At 52.5% G+C, this 22450-nt stretch overlaps 1 protein-coding gene and 1 long non-coding RNA gene across 4 annotated transcripts; one reads left to right on the forward strand and one right to left on the reverse strand.

The window, feature by feature from the left end:
- Positions 1-7384: 7384 nt before the first annotated feature.
- LOC128348828 (cystatin-A5-like) lies at positions 7385-22042 on the reverse strand. Of its 3 annotated transcripts, none has more exons than XM_053304510.1 (3): positions 21875-22042; positions 12059-12166; positions 7385-7539 (listed from the first exon to the last, which is right to left on the reverse strand). In XM_053304510.1, exons 1-3 carry the CDS (start codon positions 21950-21952, stop codon positions 7405-7407), a joined length of 321 nt encoding a protein of 106 aa, XP_053160485.1. In that variant the 5' UTR covers positions 21953-22042; the 3' UTR covers positions 7385-7404. The 3 variants fall into 3 exon arrangements, with proteins under 3 accessions (XP_053160485.1, XP_053160486.1, XP_053160487.1); XM_053304511.1 differs by lacking the exon at positions 21875-22042 and adding an exon at positions 18060-18172; XM_053304512.1 differs by lacking the exon at positions 21875-22042 and adding an exon at positions 12492-12685.
- On the forward strand, positions 17767-20487 carry LOC128348829 (uncharacterized). Its single transcript, XR_008318361.1, has 2 exons — positions 17767-17899; positions 18509-20487. It is a non-coding gene; the product is annotated as an uncharacterized LOC128348829 (long non-coding RNA).
- Positions 22043-22450: the final 408 nt, after the last annotated feature.

The following is a 22450-nucleotide window of genomic DNA, read 5'->3' on the forward strand; positions in this document are numbered from 1 at the left end:
CCCCGCAATCATCGACGCGGCGGCGGCTGCTGCGTGCATGTGCGGGACTCCTGCGCCTTGGAAGGATTCAGCCGGACTTGGGGAGGTGTCGGGCTCGGAAGGATGTGCGGGGTTTGGGAAGGGCAGGCAGGGTGAGGGGAGATCCCACCTTGCTGTTAGTTAGAGGGACGAGCGAGCGTGGTGGGGGCGCCCTAATGGAAGGAGAGGAGGGGGCTAGGGATGTCGCCCTCCTGGGCAGCAAGCCCGGGGGCCGCTGCCTTCCACCCCACTCCCTCTCCACCACCCTCTGGCGCACGCACGGTGTTGTTGGCTCCCCCGAGGACGAAAAGTAACATAAACTCTCGCCTTTATTGTATTGGATTGGGTGGTTTTATCTTCTTAGGACCAAGGGCGGTGCAGAAGTATCAATGCACGCGCGCGCAGGCAGGAAAACAAAAGCTAGAAATCCCCCATGTCTAGATAGTTTGGGGTTTTTTTGCACGCTGAAAAGCGCTCCTGTACGGTAACAATATCCTTCAGTTTTCTCAGGCTTTTAATTAAAATTCATTTTAAACTGTTTCCCCACCCCAAGTCCTGCTATGTGAAGATTAGAATCGTTTGGATCATGGTTTTTCCCGTGACAGTGACACTCTATGGAGTGTCAAAGCTGGACTTTGAAGAAGCAAGATAGAAAAAGTATTGACGCTTTTGAACTTGGGTGCTGGAGAAGACTTTTGAGGAGACCATGGACAGCCAGGGAAACAAACCAATGGATCCTAGAACAAATTAATCCAGAATTTTCACTCGAGGCACAAATCAAACTATCCTGCTTCGGACACATTATGTGGTTCAGCTCCCAGCTCCTTTGAGAAGTCCATAATGCTGGGAGAAGTTGAAGGCAAGAGAAGAAGAGGACGACCAGCAACAAGGTAGATGGGGCCTGTGTTCATCTCTCTCTCTGGCAGCCGCCCAGAGTGAGGGAGACAATGAAGAAAATAGGGAGGGATGGAGCTGGAGGGCCCTCAGGAGCTGGGGGCCCGTGTTCTTTGAACCCTTTCGCTCAATTATAGCTACGCCCCTGGACTTGATTACAACAGCCATGAATACATGAATACACCACTGAGAGACCTGAAAGGCCACGTTGAAGACAGAGCACCCTGGAGAGAATCTATCTATGTGGTCACTAAGAGTTGACACTGACTTGATGGCACTTAATCAAATTAACCTTTTAATCTTGTAAGATTATTTTGTTTCACTTTGTGAATTGGTTTTTATTGGTTTTTATTCTGTGAAAGTGTTTTATTTTTATTTTTAGATTGTAATTTGTATTATGTACATATATATTTGCAGCAAAAATGGCAAAGAACCCGGTAGCACCTACTGCCATAAACTTTACTTGGGAGTTGGCCCTATTGAACACAACTGGTCCTACTTTGAAGTAGACAGGTGTGCTGTTACAGCCCAATCCTACACATGTTTACCCAGAAGCAAGTCTGTCATATTTGGTGGGACTCCCTCTCAAGCAAGTGCACAGGATCATAGCCTTTGATTCCAGGTTTGGGAAGAGCTGACAGCTATGATCCCATGGACACTTGTTTGGAAGGAAACCCCACTGAACAAACTGGATCTTACGTCTGAGAAATCACACTTGGCATTCTGAGAAATCACACTTGACTCATGGCATTCAAGGGGAACAGCAAGCCACCACTTTGGTTAAAGATGTCTCAGGGATTGTGAAACAATTTCAAGTTGACTTCCAACTCAGTCGTAACTTCTAATAGGCGTTAAACCATAATTTACAAGGTTGAACCTCCCAGTTCAGTTTGTCCTGCTAGTGCTCCAGAGAAGGTGGTTCAGCTAGCTTCTAGCTTCTCTCTCCTCCCTTTTGCCACCTCCATCACAGTGGACTTAGTCCTGTGAGGGCAGGACTAGGATCAGTGGGCTGACATTATAGGAGGAATTCACCAGTGGACCAGCCTGCCAGTGCTGGGCTCTCCTTCGCTGGAGGTTTTCAAACAGAGGCTGGATGGCCATCTCTTATAGCTGCTCTAGCAGTTCCCCACATTGAGCAGGAGGTTGGTGTAGAAGACCTCCAAGGTCCCTTCCAGTTCTAACGTTCTCTGGTTCTATGATTCTAGAAATCCCACTATGGTCAGTGGGGCTTACTCCCAGGTAAGTGCTCATAAGACTGCATGATTCAGGTTTGTCATTGCGTGTAGCCCAATTTATATCCGGGGTTTAAAAAATCCACTTTTTGCATCAGTTTCTTAGGGCAACTTTGAGTTTGCAGTAAAGTCTCACAGTAAACTTGCGGTTAAGCCTGCTGTGTGAAGAATGCCCTGGAGATGCTGTCAGGGATTGAACCTGAGACCTTCTCCATGCAAAGCAAATGCTCTACCCACAGAGCTACGACCCTATTCCCATAGGAACATAACATCATGTATTTCAATGACACACAGAGAGGTGCAAGATGGGAATTGGGAAACAGCACCCAGATATGGGCACACAGGTGGCTCCGGTGAATAGAAACGTAGGAAACTGCCTTCTACTGAGTCAGACTACTGGCCCATCTAGCTCAGTATTGTCTACACAGACTGGCAGCAGCTTCTCCAAAGTGGCAGGCAGGAGTCTCAGCAGCTCAGCCTTATCTGGAGATGCCAGGGAGGGAACTTGGGACTTTCTGCATCATGCAAGCATGTGTTACACCACAATGAGTGGCCCTTCTTTTGGTCAATTGGCAACCTTCCAAATATGTGTGGGCTGTTTGCGTCTACCCAGTTATGAGATGAATTCTCACTGCAAAAACTTGGAGTACGTTCTTTCCTACTATTATCAGTAGCAAAACTCCAGCTGAATGTAATGGGCTGGATCTCACCCCTGGTTCCTGTACTGCACGATACAACTGCATTTGTACAGATGTCTACACCCCAATTCCTCCCCCTCCTAATTTCAATCTATTCCAGATTCAGCATGAAAACCAACACGCTCCATTTTCTCCAAGACATGAGAGCAGTTTGAATACAGACTGAGGCTCCTGGGAAAGGCCAACTCCCCTAGAGTCTCATTCACACACGTTGTAAACAAGCAGATGGTTTCACCGGCTGTTGGTGGTAAGGCAAAGGCATGGCCCACATGGTAGTAAATTCTTCCTTTCACATCTTTGCTCCTAAAGAAAGAGGATCTGCTTTCTGGAGGGAGAAACCGCCTAGTCAAAAGGGTAAGGAAGAAGCAGATTCTCGCCACAATGCAGGGGACCCTGGATACGGGTTGGAGTACAATGATCAACAGTGGCCAAAGGCCATTGTGCCTGGGGATGATGGGAGTTGTATTTCCAACATCGTCTGAGGTCCCAAGGTTGAAACACCCTGTCAGGGTGTGCTTTGCTGGATCTGCCGGCCCTGCCCAGCTCTTTCTAGTCTCTGATATGGTTGTGGAGATTTCTGCTATTGTTCACATTTCTAGAAGAGGATTTGTGCCATTTTTCACATTTCAAGTAGCTGAGAGCAGTGGGCAGGATATAAATATGTCCACTAAAACTAACTAATTAATAAAATCCACAACAGCTCTGTGCCGAGCGAGAGTGATTGAATTGTGAGCCCTTTGGGGACAGGGATCCATCTTATTTATTTATTGTTTCTCTGTGTACACAGCTTTGGAAACTTTTGCTGAAAAAGTGGTATATAAATATTGTTGTTGATTAAGCACAGGACCACCTTGTAAGCTTCCTGGCTGAGTGAGGATTTGAACCTGGCTCTCCCGATTTCTAGATTACTAGCCAGTATGACTTAGTGGCTCAATACTGGATCAGGGACACCCAGGTTCAGATCCCGACCCTCCTCAGCCATGAAGCTCAGTGTGTGACCTTGGGCCTGGCTGGCACTCCCAGGGGTGTGTTGAGGTTCAAATGACAAGCGGGTTGGAGGAAGAACCATGGACGTTGCCAGAGCTTCTTGGAGAAAGCCGGATAGGAATGTAACCAATAATCACACCACCAGTAGCAGGTCGTCCTCGGGAGACAGCTTGGAGGGGGGGCCTCTCTCTTGCCTTTCCTGACAGCCAGTTAACTATGCAGCTCTACCTGATGAATGACCAGCCTGCAGGAGGTGCAACTCTCAGGCCAGGCTGGGGAGACAGAGGAGCCACTGAGGTGCTGCTGCTGCTGCCTGGAATCAGGCAGCTGCACCCCGCTGGCTTGTTAGGACAGAGCTGCTACTACACACCACCACACTGGTTCTCAACCTATGAAGCTGCATGACATTGAATCAGATCATTGGTCCATCCAGGGCTGGCATAAGCATCTCTGAGCAGCTGCTGAGGGCCCTCTACTATTCAGGGGAGTATAGTATTCTACTATACTATACAGGAGAGCTGGCCTTGTGACAGCAAGCATGAATTGTCCCCCTTTGCTAAGCAGGGACTGCTCTGGTTTGGTTTTGAATGAGAGATTACATGCGTGAGCACTGTAAGACATTCCCCTCGGGATGGAGCTGCTCTGGGAAGAGCATCTAGGTTGCAAGTTCCCTCCCTGGCAGCATCTCCAAGATAGGGCTGGGAGAGAACCCCGCCTGCAGCCCTGAAGAAGCTGCTGCCAGTTTGTGTAGATAATACTGAGCTAAATAGACCAAGGGTCTGACTCGGTAGAAGGCAGCTTCCTTTGTTCCTGTTCCCCAGAGCCACCTCTGTGCCCAGATCTGGGTGCTGTTTCCTGACTCCCATCTTGTGCCTCTGTGTGTCATTGGAATACATGAGTAGAAGTGGCAAAATTATGCCACAGTGGCATCATTTTGACATTTCTTTACTCCAGGGTAAAATGTGTACGGCTGGCATTCATTCTGGGCCCCTCTGAGACAGATGCCTCTGCTTGCTAGAAGACCCATCCTGTGTGGGATGCATTTGAAGCAACACCTGCTTCCATAAGAACCTCCCCTCACTCCTCTGTCGGAGGCCACCATCAGGGGTTGCAAGGTCTTTTGGGTGGTGGCCCCACATTGGTGGAGGTCCCTCCCTTGAGCCTCCTGTTGGCTCAATTTCCAAGAATTTCCAGGAGGCTGGCACAAAGGTGTCTCTTTCAGAAGGCCCCTGGAGTGACGTGGAAAAAAAAAATTAAGCATTTTTTGTTTGGGGGAAGGAGTACTTAATCGCTCTTTCTTATTATTCCTGAAGTTATGGTTTTGTAAGCCACCTTGAGCTATTTCACACTGGGAAAAGGTGAGAGATAAATGCGAATGAAACAAATCCAGGAGAAACAGCATGACAGAGCAACTGAACCAGAATGAATAGTGATGAGGACACGTTGGGATCTCATTCCAGAGCACGAGTTTTGCTAATGTCCTCTGGGTTGTCATTACAGCAGCAGGGAAGGGACGCATTTGTCTGGTTCAGCAGTCAGTGCCTGGGGCCTCTTGTTCCCCAAAGCCTGACGGAAGAGGGGCACAAAGGGGGCCCGTCTCTGTCGCTCCCGTTCTCCTCTGAAGCAAGGCGAAGCTCAGCGAGTCCCCCGGATCAGTGGGCATCATTTCCGCCCCTGATGTGCTGAAGCATCACTACAAATAGCACAGCAACACGACACATTCTGTGGCGGGAAGGAGTCTCTGCAGATATCCAGTCGCTCCACGTGGGAGGTGATAAAGGGGGGGGCACTCCCAGGGGTCCGACATCACAACTGGGCTAACCCCACACAAGCGGGAGCAGCAGGGGACAGGCCAGGTCCTGCCAGAGTGGGGCTGGGTTTCCGTTCCCTGCAAGGGTCCCTTTGGGGCGCAGCTGCTGCGAAGGAGGCAGGAAGGCCCGGGCAGGAGGGGGGGTGCCCCAGGGTGCCGCTCCCCCAAGTCCCAGCCTCAGCAGCTGCTGGGAAAAGGGTCTCAAAGGCAAGCCGAGCCGGGGCCCAAATAATGCTTGTGCTGTTCCTTCAATAAGCACGGAGCCGAAACCCACAAGCAGACCCATGGACGACGTGCCCACGTTAACAGCAGCCCCAGGGCAAGATCAGTCAGTGGCGAAAGGGGGGGAAAGGGCCATGGAGGGCATGCAGACTGACCCCTAACTGGTCCCAGGTGGGAGGCCCAGTTCCCGCCAGAGCCAGAGCTGTGCGAGCCCATCCAGGCAGGAGCTGAGCGCTAACCAAGGGCTGACGCCTTCCTCGAGAGCAGGCACTGGGGGGGGGGGGTCTGGGAGGAGGAGGGAGGGGGGCCAGTGGCTGAGAAGCAGGACTTGGCCACCCTTTAGGGGCCCCAATGGCCACTGACTGAGCTCCTGCCTCAGTGGCGGGGGGGGGGGCAGAATGAGCTCTGGATCCTCCCCAGGTCTGGGCATTCCTGCCACCCACTGACACACAGCCTAGGTTGCGCCCAGACTCCCCCTTCCAGGGGTCCTGCAAGTAGGATTGCCATGTCCCCCCGGAATTTAGGGTAGCTCCCCAAATTTTGGCTCCTCCACCCGGCTGCTAAATTCCACCCAGATTTACACGGATTTCAAATGTGCTGCCCGGATTTTACTCTGGATCCGATCACATGGGAGGGCAGAGAAGGAGGAGAAAGTATCCAAATCCGACACATACATACATACATAAAATGTGAATTAGTTTCCACATAATTTGCATAATATGCAAATTAGGCCACACCCATGGCTGGCGGGGCACAGATTAGCCTGGGCTACCCCCCCCCCATCTCCCTCCTGGTGATGTGTCCATTGTGCACCCCGCTCCTTTCCTCCTCCCCTGCCTTGGGTGGGGTCTGCACTGCGTCCATCCCCTCTCCAGGGCTTGGCAGGTTTGCACACGGGGGGGGGGGCGGTCCTCTGTGTCCTGGGAGGGAAATATCCCAGGGCCGTGGTGCCTCCTGTTCTTCTTGGCACACAAAGACAGGCAAAGGCTGGAAGAGAGGCTGTGTGGTGTAGTGGTTAGAGTGCTGGACTAGGACTTGGGAGGCCTGATTCAACTCCCCATTGAGCCATGAAACTCACTGGGTGACTTGGCCAGTCGCGTCTCTCTGAGCTGAACCCACCTTGCAGGGTTGTTGTGATGATAAGCATCAACCATGCACTCGGAGGATGAGCGGGGTAGAAATGTAAAAATGAATAAGGAAATAAGAGCCGGCCTCTCTGTCCCCTCCGTGGCACAGGCAGCCTGCCCAGAGGCGTTCAGTGGCTGCCGAACACCAGGAAGAGAAGGGGAGCAGGGGAGGGGGAGCAGAGAGAGCTCCCTCTGGCCACGGCCCGGGGGGGTGGGCTGCCTCCCCCCCCTCCTCCTCGGCTACCCCCACCCACCCGGGGTTGTCCAAGAAGGGGGCCGCCCTCCTCCTGCCTGCCCCTCTTCCTCGGCAGGTTCTGCTCCCTCCCTCACCTGGTCGGGCAAGCTGTCTTTGGTCACCAGGACAGAGACTCTTTCAGAGACGTTTCCTTTATTGGCACTCCTCGAGCCCTGTGCGGCTACCAGGGGGTGAGGGGGTCACTCCTGGTGCGGCCCAGCTGGTAACCCTGCAGCACGGCCTGTCCTCCGGAGACGGGCAGGGCCTCAAAGACCAGCAGGTGAGCGTAGTCCTTTGCTCCGTAGCCACAACGGACCTGTGTGGAGGGAAGGAGGACAGCGACAGGGGGCTGAAGGGCAGGGCCAGGCTGCTGCCTGCTGCTCTCCTAGGGGCTGACAGGCAGGCGGGGTGGGGGGGGAGTGTTGATCTTTTGAGGTTGACTGCCGCGCTCTGTGATGGAGGGGAGGAGGGAACCCTGGGGCAGAGCCACCGCTGGGCCAACGGGTTCAAAGAACCCAGGTCGCTGACCAATCAGGGGCCAAGTCTCGCGGCCCCGATATGCCCCCCGCATCTGAAGTCAGACGCGGGGAGGCTAGTTTAGCTCTCGGGAGGCTAGTTTAGCTCTCAAGTGAGCGGGGGCCGTGCGGCCCCTTCGGGAGTTAAACAAAGGCTGGTGCTGCCTTTGCAACACAGCCCAGGAGCAGCTCTTCCCTGCAAAGGCGGTGTGTGTGTGTGTGTGTGTGTGTGTGTGTGTGTGTGTGTGTGTGTGTGCGTGCTAAGTACTGTGCTGACTTGGCACCCTGTTCTGTGTTTTTTTCCTTCTTTCTTTGCTTGGTTGTTTAGAATATATTTATTTATATTCTATATTTATTTATATTTATTTATATTTATAGATTGCTTTTTTCGGCAACAACACAAAAGTTACATAGCAGCAAAAGATGTAAGAAGATGGTTCACTGCCCCGGAATAGCTCACAATCCGGTGAGGGTGGGGGAGTAGAATCCTGGATGAAGGTTTTTGATAGTGGCTAGTTTACAGTGTTGATAAAAGCAGGGTTTTGTTTTTTGTTTTGTTTTTAATGGCCGTGACGAATTCGTGACGAATCTGACCGAACACGGGCTAGAGCCCATTTTAGGGACTATGCCGTGGCGGTGGGGGCGGCGAAGAAATGTTTTTTCTCCGCCTCCATTGCATCTGCTCAGTGCAGACAAACAGAGCTGTTTCGTGTGGTAAAAACATTGCTCCACATATCCCCCCAGGTAATGGGGGAGGAATCATCTACAGCTCACTGTGATCAGTTTGCCTGTCACTTTGCAGATAAAGCTGCTCGCATCTGTGCTGACCTGGACCCCAGAGTTTTGGCGATTCCGGCAAACGTGCCCCTGGTACCATCTGGTCCTATTGTGTTGGATTATTTTCGGTTGGTGCAGCCTGAGGATGTGGACAAGATCCTGGGCAGTGTGCGGGCGACTTCATGCACTCTTGACCCTTGCCCTTCATGGCTAATAAAAGCTGCCAGGGAGGGGACAGGCAGATGGTTGGAGATGATTATCAATGCCTCATTAAGGGAGGGCAAGATGCCATCGTGCCTCAAGGAGGCGGTGGTAAGACCACTATTAAAAAAGCCCTCCCTTGATCCCTCCAACCTGGACAACTATAGACCTGTGTCTAACCTTCCCTTTTTGGGCAAGGTGATAGAGTGTGTGGTGGCGTCCCAGCTGCAGAGGGTCTTGGATGATGCGGATTATCTGGACCCTTTTCAATCTGGCTTCTGCCCCGGGTATGGGACTGAGACTGCCTTGGTCGTTCTAGTGGATGACCTACGCCGGGAACTAGACAGGGGGAGTGCGTCCCTGTTGGTTCTGATGGACCTCTCGGCGGCGTTCGGTACCATCGACCATGGTATCCTTCTGGGCCGCCTCTCGAGTATGGGAATCGGAGGCACTGCGTTGCAGTGGTTCCGGTCCTTTCTTGGGGGGAGGGTCCAGAAGGTGGTGCTGGGGGACTACTGCTCGGCCCCGTGGCCGTTGGCCTGTGGGGTCCCGCAGGGATTGGTCTTGTCCCCCATGCTGTTTAACATCTACATGAAGCTGCTGGGAGAGGTCATCTGGGGACTTGGACTGAGATGTCAGCAATATGTGGATGCCACTCAGCTCTATCTCTCCTTGTCATCTGATCCTAGGGAGGCGGTGGATGTCCTGAATCGGGGGCTGGAGGCCGTGATGGGTTGGATGTGGGCTAACAAGCTGAAATTGAATCCGGATAAGACGGAGGTACTGTTGGTCAGTAGGAGAGCCAATCGGGATGAGGAGATTTTACCGGTTCTGAATGGGGTTTCACTCCCCTTGAAGGAGCAAGTATGCAGCTTGGGGGTACTACTGGAACCGGCTCTGCTTTTGGAAGCTCAGGTGGAGGTGGTGGCCAGGGGTGCCTTTGCATGGCTTCGGCTAGTACGCCAGCTGCGTCCCTTTCTCGAGAAGGCAGATCTAGCCACGGCTACCCAAGAGCTGCACTGGCTACCAGTTCGTTTCCGGGTCCAATTCAAGGTGCTGGTTTAGACCTTTAAAGCCCTTAACGGTTTAGGCCTGGGGTACTTGAGGGACCGCCTGCTCCCAAGGTTGCTGCCCGCTTGACAAGGTCATCTGAGGGGGCCCTGCTCTGGGTGCCGACAATGAAGGAGGCCTGGCTGTCATGCACTCAGAACAGGGCCTTCTCTGTTGCTGCCCCCAGACTCTGGAATGCTCTCCAGGTGGCCATTCGCTCCTCGGACTCCATCACAGCTTTTAGGAAGCTTGTAAAGACTTGGCTTTTTACCCAGGCTTTTACATGACTGTTTCTATTGCTGCTTCTATGTGTTTTTATCCATTTATAGTTTTTATGCATGTATTTTATAGTTTTAAAATTAGATTTGTTTTATATTTTTAGCTTAATGTTTTACTGTTATTTTATTGTATGTTTTTAAACTTTTGTAAACCGCCTTGGGGTTGTTTTTAATGAAAGGCAGTATATAAATCCAACTATAAATAAATAAATAAATAAATAAATAAATAAATAAATAAATAAATAAGCAAGCCACGGTGATGTGTATAACTTGTACCAAATATGCTAGGTGCTGGAGTCCAAGAGACTAATAAAGGGGTGGATCCACCATTGCCGGGGCTGGGGGAGGGGAGAAGCTGGATTGTAGGACCTCTCAGGACCCTCCATTCTGTGATTAAAACAAGACCTGAGCTGGTAAAACCGGCTGCCCAAGTTTAACCTAGCAGATCCCCACTGCGTGAGGCCATTTGCTGTTAAGGGCAATAGGCACATCAGAAGCTGCCTCCTGCGGAGTCAGACCATTGGTCCCTCTTGCTCAGGGTCGCCCACTCTGGCTGGCAGCAGTTCCTCCTCCAAGGTTTCAGGCAGGAACCTTTCCCAGTCCGACCTGGAGGAGGCGCTGCTGGGGATTCAAGCCGGGACCTCCTGCATTCAAAGGAGGGCCTCTGGCACCACGGAGCTCCAGTCCCGTTCCCAAAGGTGGCCTCTATGGGTCTCCCGTCTAGGCACCGAGCACACCAAGACCTGCTTGGCTTCAGCCGGGTGGCTGGCTCTCTCGTGTGCCCTCAAGGACCAGGGAGGCGGGATGCCCTCCCCCCGCCCCATGTGCCCCCCCCCCCCGAATGTGGGACTTGAGCCTTCTGTGTGGGAACGGCAGAGCAGACTGAGAGAGGGTCAAGGGAGGGGGGTCTTAGAGTTTGGACTGCAGGGCTGCCCCCCAAAAAACATCTCATGGGGAGCAGGTGGTGGACTTGGAGGCATGCACTGGGGCGCTGAGTGGCTGTGGGGTGATGCACAGACACCTGCTTGGCACAGGCCTCTCGGCTCAGCGGGCAGCAGAGCCCCCGCAGCTGGGCTCAGCCGGCAGGAGAGGCCCCCCTCCCTGGCAGCCTTCAGCCTTCCTCCCCACTGGGCCTCTTCCTTCCCCCAAGGGGGTCCCCACAACCCTGGAGCAGTAGAGATCCCTGATGGGGGGGAGGAACCGGCTTTGGTCCGAGATCCCCCCCCCAGAAGAAGCCGCAGGGTTCTCTCGCCTCCTCCACCCCCCCGCCTCAATCTAGGCTTCATCTTCTTCGCATGCCTGGTTCCAGCAGGAAAGGCAGGGGGTGCCCCGAAGTGTGGAGACCGCACTGCCTCAAGGGACGGAAGGAGCAAGGGGATGCCCAATGAGCCCACCCCCCGCCTGCTAGGTCTGAGTGAGGGGTGTGTGTGGGGAATCCTTGCCCCGTCCAGTGGCTGTCTCTCTCACACCTGCAGCACCTGGCAGCGTCTCCGAGGAGGGCTGGGAAAGACTCCCTGCCTGAAACCCTGGTGAGCTGCTGCCCGCCAGAGCCAAGCATATGGAGGTGGAGCTGGATGGACGTACCAGAAGGCAGCATCCATGGACCACCATTCTCTCCCCCCCCCACCGCCTCATTGAGGCAGCCCTGCCTCTCCTCACCCACTACCCTGCCAGACAGGACATAGGGAAAGGGGCCGGGGGGGGCAGCCGAGGGGAGGAGGGAGGGAGGGCCACAGAAGGCCCTTGGTTAAACCCCACAAGCCCCCCCCCATTTCCCACATTTCAGCCATTAAGGGGTTCTGCACAAAAGGGAAGGGGCTGGGCTTCCTTGGCAGACACCCCCCCCCACATTCAGGCACTGGACTTTCAAAGCACAAAACGACCTTCTGCAAATCAGCTGATAGAAAGGGGGGGCAGCGAGGGGGCAGGGCAGGGAGCCCTGGGGCTTCCCCCCCCATGTAGAAGGGCCCTGCTGGGTTTGCCCTCCCCTCTGCCCCCCCACCCGGCTGCTGACCTTGATGAGGTAGTTGGTGCCAGAAACCACCTGACTCCTGTACAAGACAGCGATGAAGAGGATGAAGGGGGAGGCCCGGCCATCTTGGCTTTCCAGCTGAGGCTTCACCTGGAGGGAAGGAAGAAGAAGCAGAGGAGGCTATTGCTCTGGGGGGGCAGGGGGGGCAAGGAAGGAGAAGAGTGGCTTGGCGCCCTCCTTGGGGGCTGGAGGGACCCTGGGGTGACTTTCTGCGCACCTCCAGGGGGCTTGATGGAGGCCCCTTGCCAAGCCAGCCCCGGAGAAGCCAGCAGGTGGCCCATTTCCTAGATGGAGCAAGAAGGGGCCGGGATGGGTTCAGTAGCCCTGAGCAAAGCGCCTGGCAGGGGTGTGTGTGTGTGTGTGTGTATGGGGGGGGGCAGTTGTTTTCTCTCTTCAGTGCTGGAGGGTTTCTCACCTGCTGAGTGATCACCTGAACCTTTGGAGTGGCTGGCTGTGGGGGGGACCACCCTCCAACCACCAGATCTGCCATGGAGACGGACGCTTGGAAGCAGCAGAGAGGAAGCAGCAACAGGCTCCTCCAAGGATCGGCCGGTGCTGCTGCAGCACAGGGGAAGAGTCCGATGCCAAGCTAAGCAGAAACCTGCCCCATGTTAGGCGTGGGAGGAAGAACGCCCCATGGTTGGGAAAGGAGGAGGAGGAGGAGGAGGCAGCTGAGTCAGGTGGGGAGGAAACACATTCCTCTTCGAAATGGTTTGTTGCATGTTTGTTTAAATGGCTTTAATTGTTCAGTTGATCTTAATGCTTAAAGGATGTTGAATGTAAGCCGCCCAGAGACGGAAAGGTTTGGGCAGTACAGAAATATGCTCAATAATAAATCAATACATTCCAGATCATCCCGAGTTGCGACAGGACAAGGTGCCCGTTGCCAGCTCCTGACTCAGCACGAGTGGAGCACCTTCGAAGGGGAGAACAAGTGCTTGGACTGACTTGGGAGAGCCCAGCCGCCCTGTCTCCCTTTCTGCCTTTCGGCAGCTCCCCCAGTTATGACAGGCTTTGGGTGGCGGAAGAAAGACACCCCCCCACGCCGGCTGCTGTGCCTGTGATGTGGGGCGGGAGGAGCAAGCGGCAACTGCAGCGAGGCCAAGGCCCAGAGCTGCTGGTGCCCTGCCTGTGCCTGCCCAACAAGCCCTCGCCAAGTCAAGGGGAAACGCCCACTCTGTCTGTGGTTGGCAGGGGGTGGGGAGGGAGAGAGGCCAGGTCCCAGCTCTGATGGGTCGCTCTGGCTTTTTGGTATTGTGACCAGAATTTGCTGGAAATATATCTGGAAGACACATCTGGGGCTCAATTCCACACTGCAGCTGCACCTCCGGATCTGTTGTCAAAGAGCAGAGGAAAAGACAAAAGAACATAAGAACAGCCCTGCTGGATCAGGCCCAAGGAAGCCCATCTAGTCCAGTATCCTGTTTCATACAGTGGCCCACCAGATGCCACTGGAAGCCACAGGCAGGAGTTGAGGGCATGCCCTCTCTCCTGCCATTACTCCCCTGCAACTGGTACTCAGAGGCATCCTGCCTTTGAGGCTGGAGATGGCCCACAGCCCTCCGACTAGTAGCCCTTGATAGACCTCTCCTCCATGAAGTCATCCAAACCCCTCTTAAAGCCATCCAGGCGGTTGGCTGTCACCACATCCTGTGGCAGAGAATTCCACAAGTTGATGATGTGTTGTGTGAAAAAGTACTTCCGTTTGCTGGTCCTAGATTTCCCAGCAATCAATTTCATGGATGACCCCTGGTTCTAGTGTTATGGGAGAGGGAGAAGAATTTCTCTCTACCCACTTTCTCCACACCATGCATGATTTTATAGACCTCCATCATGTCTCCCTGCAGTCGTCTTTTTTCTAAACTAAAAAGGTAAAATGCAACGCAAGGGAGAAACTCCCCAAAGACGAAGGAGACATCAGTGTCCACGCTGGTGTGCATGCTCAGGACAGCAGTCTGTCAGTGGACAGCGCCCCACTCAATCCAGTTTCCAAGGGCAAACAAGGACACACAAAGGGTAATGCAATTGCTGCAAGAAGGTTCTATCTGGAGTGGACAGTTTGGTGGGGAATAATCTTCCACTAGCACACCTTGGAAGCCACAGAGGCATCTTTGCATGGAGGCATCTGTGGGCCTCCTCTTCAGCAAAGGAATGCAGGAGGCAACCCATAATCCACCCTGTGCCAAAGGCTTGGATTGGGCCACAATGAGAGGGAACAAAGGAATGATGGGAGAGAAGAGAAGACAGTCAGAATAAAATGCAAAAGAAGTTGTTCTGGTAAGAACTCATCTGCCTACTTTCCTTTCATTATAATCCTCATTGATAATGACCATCTGTACAAGTTAGCCCACTTCAGTTTTAAATGTCCACCATCTTGAAGTGGGGTGGATGACATCACCACAAACTACACCATTCAGGCGTCCCCATGTGTCACTTATCTCAACAGTACCAAATTTGGTTCAAATTGGTTCGGCTGTCCACAAGTTAGACCACATGTGCCCGCAACCATTCACAAGTCCACCATCTTGAATCAGGGTGAATGACATCATTACAAACTATGCCGTTGAGGTGTTCCTGAGTGTCCCTACCACTGCAGCAAATTTGGTTCAAACTGGTTAGGTGGTTCACACGTTGGCCCACTTGAGCCTCCAAAGTTTATGCATCCGCCATCTTGAACTGGGGTGGATGACATCATCTCAAACGGTGCCGTTGAGGTGTCCCTACCACTGTACCCTCAATTTGGTTCATATTGGTCCAGGCATTGCAAAGTTGGTAGTGGGACACACACACATACACACAAAATGCAGGGTGATCTTGTAAGCTTCCTTTCCTTAAGGAAAGTAGGCTAAAGATGGCCACAGTAAGAGGAGACACCCAGGAGTCCAGTGTGGGTCCCAGGAAGAGGGAAAACAGCTGCCAACGGGCAGCAGTACACAGCAAAGCAGAAAACAGGCGACTCCACAGGTTCCTTTTTGGCCCTTCAAGCCAGGGGGTCTTTGTGTGTATGTGGGGGTGAGGACTCAGGAGGCATCTCAGGTTCCTCCTCTCACTCCCATCTCCTCCTCGCCTGAGAGCCTCATGGCCTGCAGGCAGCGCAGGAGAGAAAGGAGCAACAAGGCTTGTGGTAGCAAGCATGACTTGTCCCCTTAGCTAAGCAGGGTCCACCCTGGTTGCATATGAATGGGAGACTAGAAGTGTGAGCACTGGGAGATATTCCCCTCAGGGGATGGAGCTGCTCTGGGAAGAGCAGAAGGGTCCAAGTTCCCTCCCTGGCAGCATCTCTAAGAGAGGGCTGAGAGAGATTCCTGCCTGCAACCTTGGAGAAGCCGCTGCCAGTCTGTGAAGACAATACTTACTGAGCTAGATGGACCAATGGTCTGACTCAGTATATGGCAGCTTCCTATGTTTCCTAACCTGAGCAGCTTCCCTTGGCGCGCGCGCGCGCGCACACACACACACACACACACACACAGAGGCTCCTTAGGACAAACTGCTAAGGTTTATAGCTCAGCTCCAATAGAGTCCACTGCCGACCATGACGCACTGTGTTACGGACTTGCAAAGCTGTGCAGAAGCAGTAGTCCTGCCCTTCCCTTGTTGATGACCATCCCGGGCGGAAGCACTGCTGCTCCCACGACCGCAGCTTCTGAAGAGCGCCATCCGGGCTGCCTTAGAAGTCTACAGTAGCCTTCTGGGGTGCAGCGTTAGGGACCCACCTCACTGTGCATCACGGATCTATAAACCGTAGCAGTTTGTCCCAACAGGCCGGGGGGTGCCAAGGAAGGCAGCTCAGGGGCTGCTCTCTCTCCTGCGCTGCCTGCAGGCCATGAGGCTCCCAGGCGAGGAGGAGGTGGTAGAAATGGTGCCCTCCACCTGACTGTTTTGGCCAAGCCCACCTCCAATAGTGCCCCTAGTTCCTGTCAAGTTTAAGGACCAGGGAAAGGGAGACGTAGAGATGCCCAGGAACTCCAAATGCAGGGATGATTCTGGACCTTCCCAGCCGGGGACTCCGACAGTAGCTGGGATCTTTCACCTGAACTGGAGGAGTAAAGCCCCAGGCAATGTCCTGGATCAGGCTCTGCTTATTTGCTCAGAGCAGCTCAAGAGTTTGTGAGCTCAAACCTGAAAGGGCAATGTAAACGTAACAGGGCTTCCCCTTCCCCCTTGATGTCCATAAATCAACCCACAAGTAGGAATCCAAAGACATCACACCCATTTCCACATTACACAAGCTCCTCTTCTTCCTTACATTGCCATAAATAACCCATGAACATTTCCAATTAACTAGGAAGAAGCGTACCCACCCCTTGACTCACTGACTCCCACACAATAGTGCTGGCCAGGCCCCGAGTCTTCTCCTGAGGCTCAGGCAGGAGTCTTTCCTAGCCCTTCTTGGAGATGCTGTCAGGAATGGAACCTTGGACCTTCTGCATGGGAGGCGGGGGCTCTTCCACTGAGTTGTGGCCCCATCTATCCCCCAGCGTCAGGGTCTTCTTATCTGTTGGATGCGTACCTGGCTCAAAGTCACTGGTCTCTCCTTCTCCTTCCCCTCTCCCCATTAGAGGGCTCACAGACTGCCAAAAATATCCTCTAACTTAAATCAATTCAGTCATTCCGTCCGCTGCAGGTTCTTCCGACATCAGGCCCACCCAAACTCTCTTGTTCCTTATCTTCCCTTGGCATACACAACTCATAAAATGTATTAATTTCAGCCGGACTGGGGGCACTGAGAGGGCGATGCGATGTATGTGGGGAGGGCGCTGGGTTTTGAGCAGAATGGGTGCTTAAGGGTGGGAGTATTCACTGCTGCCGAGTGCGGCGGGGTGCAGGGGTGCCCTGCGGGTGGGGCACACCGGGAATATGCCCTGTTGCCCCGTGGGCCAGTCTGAGCCTGGGATTGGCCACGGCTCCTCTCCCTTCCCAGGCTTCTGTGGGACAGTGAAACCAGACCTCCAGGCTCTGACCAGCCCAGGTCAGCTTCTCAGGGGCATCTCCTCCTCGCCCCACTGAAAAGGGAGAGGGAGAGCGACTGCTGCTCAGTCTGAAATGCAGAGGGCCCAGCAGGGATCAGGACAAGTTGGCGCGCGGGCGGGGTGGGGGGCGCCAAAGGAGGCAGCTCGGGTCAGGTGGCTCCTCTGTCTCCTTCCCCGCTCAAGAGCCGCGCTGCTGGGTGCTGGCCAGCAGCCATCCCTCAGGTAGTGCTGTGCGGTTAACCACGCAGCTCGACCAGACGAATGGCCAGCCTGCAGGCATCTTGGCTTCCAGGTGGGGAGGGAGAACGGGTCGTGCCCAGACGATGGCTCTTGTTCTAGCACGCCACCCGCGCGCACACAAAAGGCCCTTCTCCGTCCTTCCCGACCAACGACGGAGTTTGCAAAGAAAATGAAACCGAGCAGCCCAAGCAGGCCAATGCGCTCAAGCCGGTTTTCTCCTGCCTTCCTTAACCTGTCCTAGTAGAGACATCTCTCCCCAGTTGCAATGGATGCATGAAGGGGCGGGGGCGGGATTAAAGAGCCAAGCCCTGGTGCTCCTTTGGGGCTGAACTCGAGCATCAACTCCGGCATTCTGGGGGCTGGAGACCGAGTCCAACCCAGCCGGGTTCCAGCGGCCAGAGTGACTGGCAGATGGCAAACTACAGCTCCCAGAATGCTGCGTGCGCACGCAGAGCGAGGAGGCTGGAGGGGAGAGGAGGCTGCCTGCGTGTGTGAGCATGCTCAGATGCACCCTGGGAAGGGTTCGTTAAATTCGTTGGGATCGTTGACAAGCAGGGGAAACTGTCGCTACACTTGTAGCGGCTGCTGGTGCTGCTGGTGGGACTCCTAGGTGAGGCAAGCCTGGCTGGCGGTGCGCGCGTGGAGGCTCTGCTGCTGCGCAACTTTGCGCCGAGGGGGCTGGCGAGGGGGGAGCCGCTGCCCGGGAGGGAGGAGCTGCTGCTACCCAAGGAGCAGCCGGCGGGCGAGCAGGCCCCGGAGTCCCTACCAACCTGCCCATGAGAGGTTCGCGAGCGAGAGCGAGAAAGCCGCGCTCTTGGGAGGGCTCCGTGTTGGAAGGAGCGGACCATCGCGAGGAGCAGCTCGGCGGAGTGAGCTGCTTGCTGCTGCTGGGCAAGCAAGTGACCCCGCCTGCTCCGCGCAGCAGCAGAGGCGTCTCCTCCGGGCTGACTCCTGGCTGATGCAGGGCCGCAGGGGGTCCCTAGTCTACAATAGTCCAACTGGACTAACTCAGGAGTAATCTCCAGATTTCCTCCTCTGGTTGAGTTTTAAAACACGTTCTTGTTTCACGCCAGCATATAAACGAAGCCTGCCCCCCACATAGCTGTATGGACCAGAAGTACAGATGCGATTTTGTTGGATTGTTTTGCTCTGTCTGCACTTTAGTTGAGCATTTCCAGACCTTCCCTATACAGTCTCCTGTTTCTCCCTCCCTTTGCAGGTATGGACCACCAGGCAGCTGAACCTGTGCCTGCTTCCACTGGGAAGTAAGGCCCATGGAGTTAAATGAGGCTCACTATCAAAGTGGAAAGGATATTTAGATGCCCTGACGTGTCGACACCTACAAAGATTAGCATCACTTGGACCATGGTTTCCCTGTGACACTCTATGGATGTGAAAGCTGGACTTGGAAGAAGCAGGACAGAAAAAGTATTGATGCTTTTGAACTTTGGTGCTGGAGAAGACATTTGAGGAGACCATGGACAGCCAATGGTCAATATCAGTGCGCGCGCGCACACACACACACACACACACACACAGGAAAACAAAATCTAAAAATTTCCATGTTCAGAAAGGTTTTTTGCACGCTGAAAAGCGTTACTGTACGGTAACAATATCCTTCAGTTTTCTCAGGCTTCAGGCTTTTAATTACAATTCATTTTAAACTGTCTTAACTGTTTCCTCACCCACCCACCCCAAGTCCTGCAATGCGATGATTTTAATCGTTCGGACCATGGTTTCCCCCATGATGCTCTGTGGAGGCGAAAGCTGGACTTTGAAGAAGCAGGACAGAAAAAGTATTGACACTTTTGAAATTGGGTGCTGGAGAAGACTTGGACAGCCAGGAAGACCATGGACAGCCAGGAAGACAAACAAATGGATGATAGAACAAGTCAATCAAGAATTTTCAGTCGAGGCACAAATGACCAGGCTCAAACTATCATACTCTGGACACATTATGCGAAGACCCAACTCCCTCGAGAAGTCTATAATGCTGGAAAAGTTGAAAGAAAGAGAAGAAGAGGATGACCAGCAACAAGGTGGATGGACTCGATTATGACAGCAATGAATGCACCACTGAGAGACCTTCAAGGCCAAGGTGAAGGCAGATCATCCTGGAGAGAATCTCTCTATGTGGTTGCTAAGAGTTGACACTGACTTGACGGCACTTAATCAATCAATCAAATTGTGCCTAGGAGGTTTGCAACCAGGGGTGCATCCAGGATGAAATTACAGGGGGTGCAACAGGAAAACACCCCCATGTATATATTTGGATTTTCTCTCTCTTGCAAATGCACTATGCCAGGGGTTTCAAGCTCCAATCTGGTGGTGAGTCTTATGCCACCTTCTGTCACCTCACACCACTTTCTGTCTTCCCCTTCCCCCACTTCTCTCATACCCTTTCTCCCCTGCCCTTTGCCCTGCCATTTAAATTAGCTGCATGTGCATGCAGTACGTTTTACACCAAAAAAAACACTCAGGGGAAGATCAGATTTCTTAAACATTATTTTTAGGAGAAATTCTGAACAACGTATCTGCAGATACCAGAGTTTGCATGGACAATCCTGCCACTCTCCCCAATTCCTCTCTCCCTTGCAGAGGTGTTGCTAGGTTTGTTTATTTATTTATTTATTTATTTATTTATTTATTTAACGTATTTTTATACCACCCAAAACTTACGTCTCTTATTTAAAAGATCCAGGGCTTGGGCCCAAAGGGCCTGTCTGAGGCCAAAAACCTCCCCACATTTTGATAATTAAACCCTTTCATGCTCTCGAAAGGTATCCAATACTCTCTTCCCCACTAGTTTACTTTATCACTAATTATGAATCTCCTTTTTCTCCTGCACCAGGTTTCTCCTGCAATCAGTACCCTCACAGTTTCAAACCAGTGTGGTGTAGTGATAGTGTTATGCCTAGGCTTGGGGGACTGCATTCCCCAATCAGTCATGAAGCCTGCTGCAGGACTTTAGGTGAGACACTCTCTCTCTCTTCCAAACCAGGCTCACAGGATTGTTGTGAGGATAAAAGTGGGGAGGAACAACATGTACACTACCCTGAACTCTTTGGAGGAAGAACAGGATATGTGTCATCATAAAATAGATGTGTCTATAGCATATACGTATTGATGTTCTTCTTTGGCCCACATGCACTGCAATCCTCAACACATGAACTCAGAAGTAAATTCAAATAGTCTGTGTATGTTGTTTTTTTTACACTTATCACAGCAGCAAGCAGCCCAGTTTGATCTGGAGTTACCCGTTTTTTAGGATTTAAAAACAACCAAGCATTTCATGGGCACGGGAGTATTGAAAATAAGTTTCTTGTGATCTGATTTGCGAAGAAGAAGAAGAAGTGCATAAAAATATACTTTCGGTGGGGGAGGGGCGGGGTCAAGAGAGATAACCCCCACACACACACACACACAGAGACCAGTTTAGAGCTATAAGCAGTTTAGTATCTTTAGGAACAAAAACGGATCCATTTTGTTAGAGCATTTTTTCTTCTCTCTCACTCTCTTAAAAAGAGTAAGAGAGAAGACTACTTTCCTCACAAGGAAGTATACTGTTGAGATGAAGACTGGGGAGGGTTTTGCTTACAAGTTTGTATTAGAACGGTTTTGGCTTAGACTTTGAAAACGCCTTTTTAAAGTGTCAAACTCCCCCCCCCACACACACACAGTCAGATCACTCCTCTAACATGTGTGTACACGGGCACATACACAGTTCATGGGGGCAGGCGCGGAGCCAGCCAAGCGGCAACCTGGGTCCAGCCCCATCCGGCAGCCCCTCTGACAATGTCCCGTACATATGATGTCACACGCACGGGGTGCACCTGAGCCCCGAGAGAAATCCCCTCCCCGCCCACGAGCGAGCTCATGCCCATCCTTTTCAGGCAGTATTTGCTGCCTGAAAGCAACTATTTCCCTTTCTCTCCCTCCAGAAGAGGCTTATGAGATCACCTGGCATTCTGTGTGTGTCTGTCTGTCTGTCTGTGTGTGTGCCCCCCCCGCCATCAACTTCGCAATGCCTGGACCAGTATGAACCAAATTGGGAACAGTTGTAGGGACACATAGGGGCACTTCAACGGCATATTTTGTGATGATGTCACCTACCCCAATCCAAGATGGCAGACACGTAGCTTCCACCCATTGGACACTACCACCACCACCCACTCTTTTTGCCCTGGGACCCTTTCTAAAAATCCAAATCGATTCTGATTTGGAAAATTTGGCTACAAAACAAAACAGGGCTGATTCAGATTCAGAAAATTTGGGTACAAAACAAAACGGGGATGTTTTGATTCGGATACAAATTGAAACAATAAAATTCCAAAATGCACACCCCTACCGCCCAGGTAGGGCTGGGGAAGACCCCTGCCTGAAACCTTGGAGAGCCTCTGCCCGTCAGTGCAGACAATGCTGAGCTGGAAGGGCCTGTAATCTGACTTGGTATGAGGCAGCTTCCTATGAAAATAATATATTTCTTCAGAGGGAGATATTTTTGTGTGAACAAAAATATATTTCTTCAAATTGTTCCCCTCCCTTCTGTTTCTCTTGACAAAACCATCAGTCAAATCACATATACCTTTGCCAATGGAGTCTTTGAAGAGGAAATCAGCCAGGAGGAGTGGATGATGATAAGACGCCACGCTTCAGCACACATAGACAGCACACACACACACACACACACAATGTGCAAAGGGGTTCTTCTTGCCTTTGTTTTTCAAATTGTGCTTGGCTTCAACTTTAGCAGTGGCAGCAGGAACTTTGGCTGCTCTTGAGGAACTTTACCCATCCGGATCCCCCTCCAAGGTCTCGGGCAGACATCTTTCCCAGCACGTGATCCTTTATCTGAGATTTGGACCTGGGTCCTTTTGGAGGCAAAGCACGTCCTTCTGACCACTGAAGGAACACAGGTCTGCTATCAAAAACTTGCATGCTCACAGGACACAGAATCAAAGTTATGCTTATAAAAGCAAAAATTAAAATTCCAAACGATTCAAAGAAAACGACATCCCAACCAACACAGATCTTTGGATGACTTTGGCTTCGTGGTGTGCAGCAACCATCATCGACTTCTCTGTTAGTGTCATGGCCGCAGACACTGGCTGACATCCAGACTAACATTGCACTAGTGCAACGAGCAAAGGTGCACCCACAC

Source organism: Hemicordylus capensis, chromosome 3 (assembly GCF_027244095.1).
Source record: "Hemicordylus capensis ecotype Gifberg chromosome 3, rHemCap1.1.pri, whole genome shotgun sequence".
Taxonomy (NCBI): Eukaryota; Metazoa; Chordata; class Lepidosauria; order Squamata; family Cordylidae; genus Hemicordylus; species Hemicordylus capensis.

Excerpts from the sequence above, each read along its gene's own strand:
- LOC128348828 (XM_053304510.1), bottom strand. The coding sequence starts at position 21,952 with ATGTGTGCTGAAGCGTGGCGTCTTATCATCATCCACTCCTCCTGGCTG. Across the intron at positions 12,167-21,874 it reads CAAAGACTCCATTGGCAAAG|GTGAAGCCTCAGCTGGAAAG; the intron begins GTATATGTGATT and ends CCTTCCCTCCAG. Across the intron at positions 7,540-12,058 it reads GCACCAACTACCTCATCAAG|GTCCGTTGTGGCTACGGAGC; the intron begins GTCAGCAGCCGG and ends CCCTCCACACAG.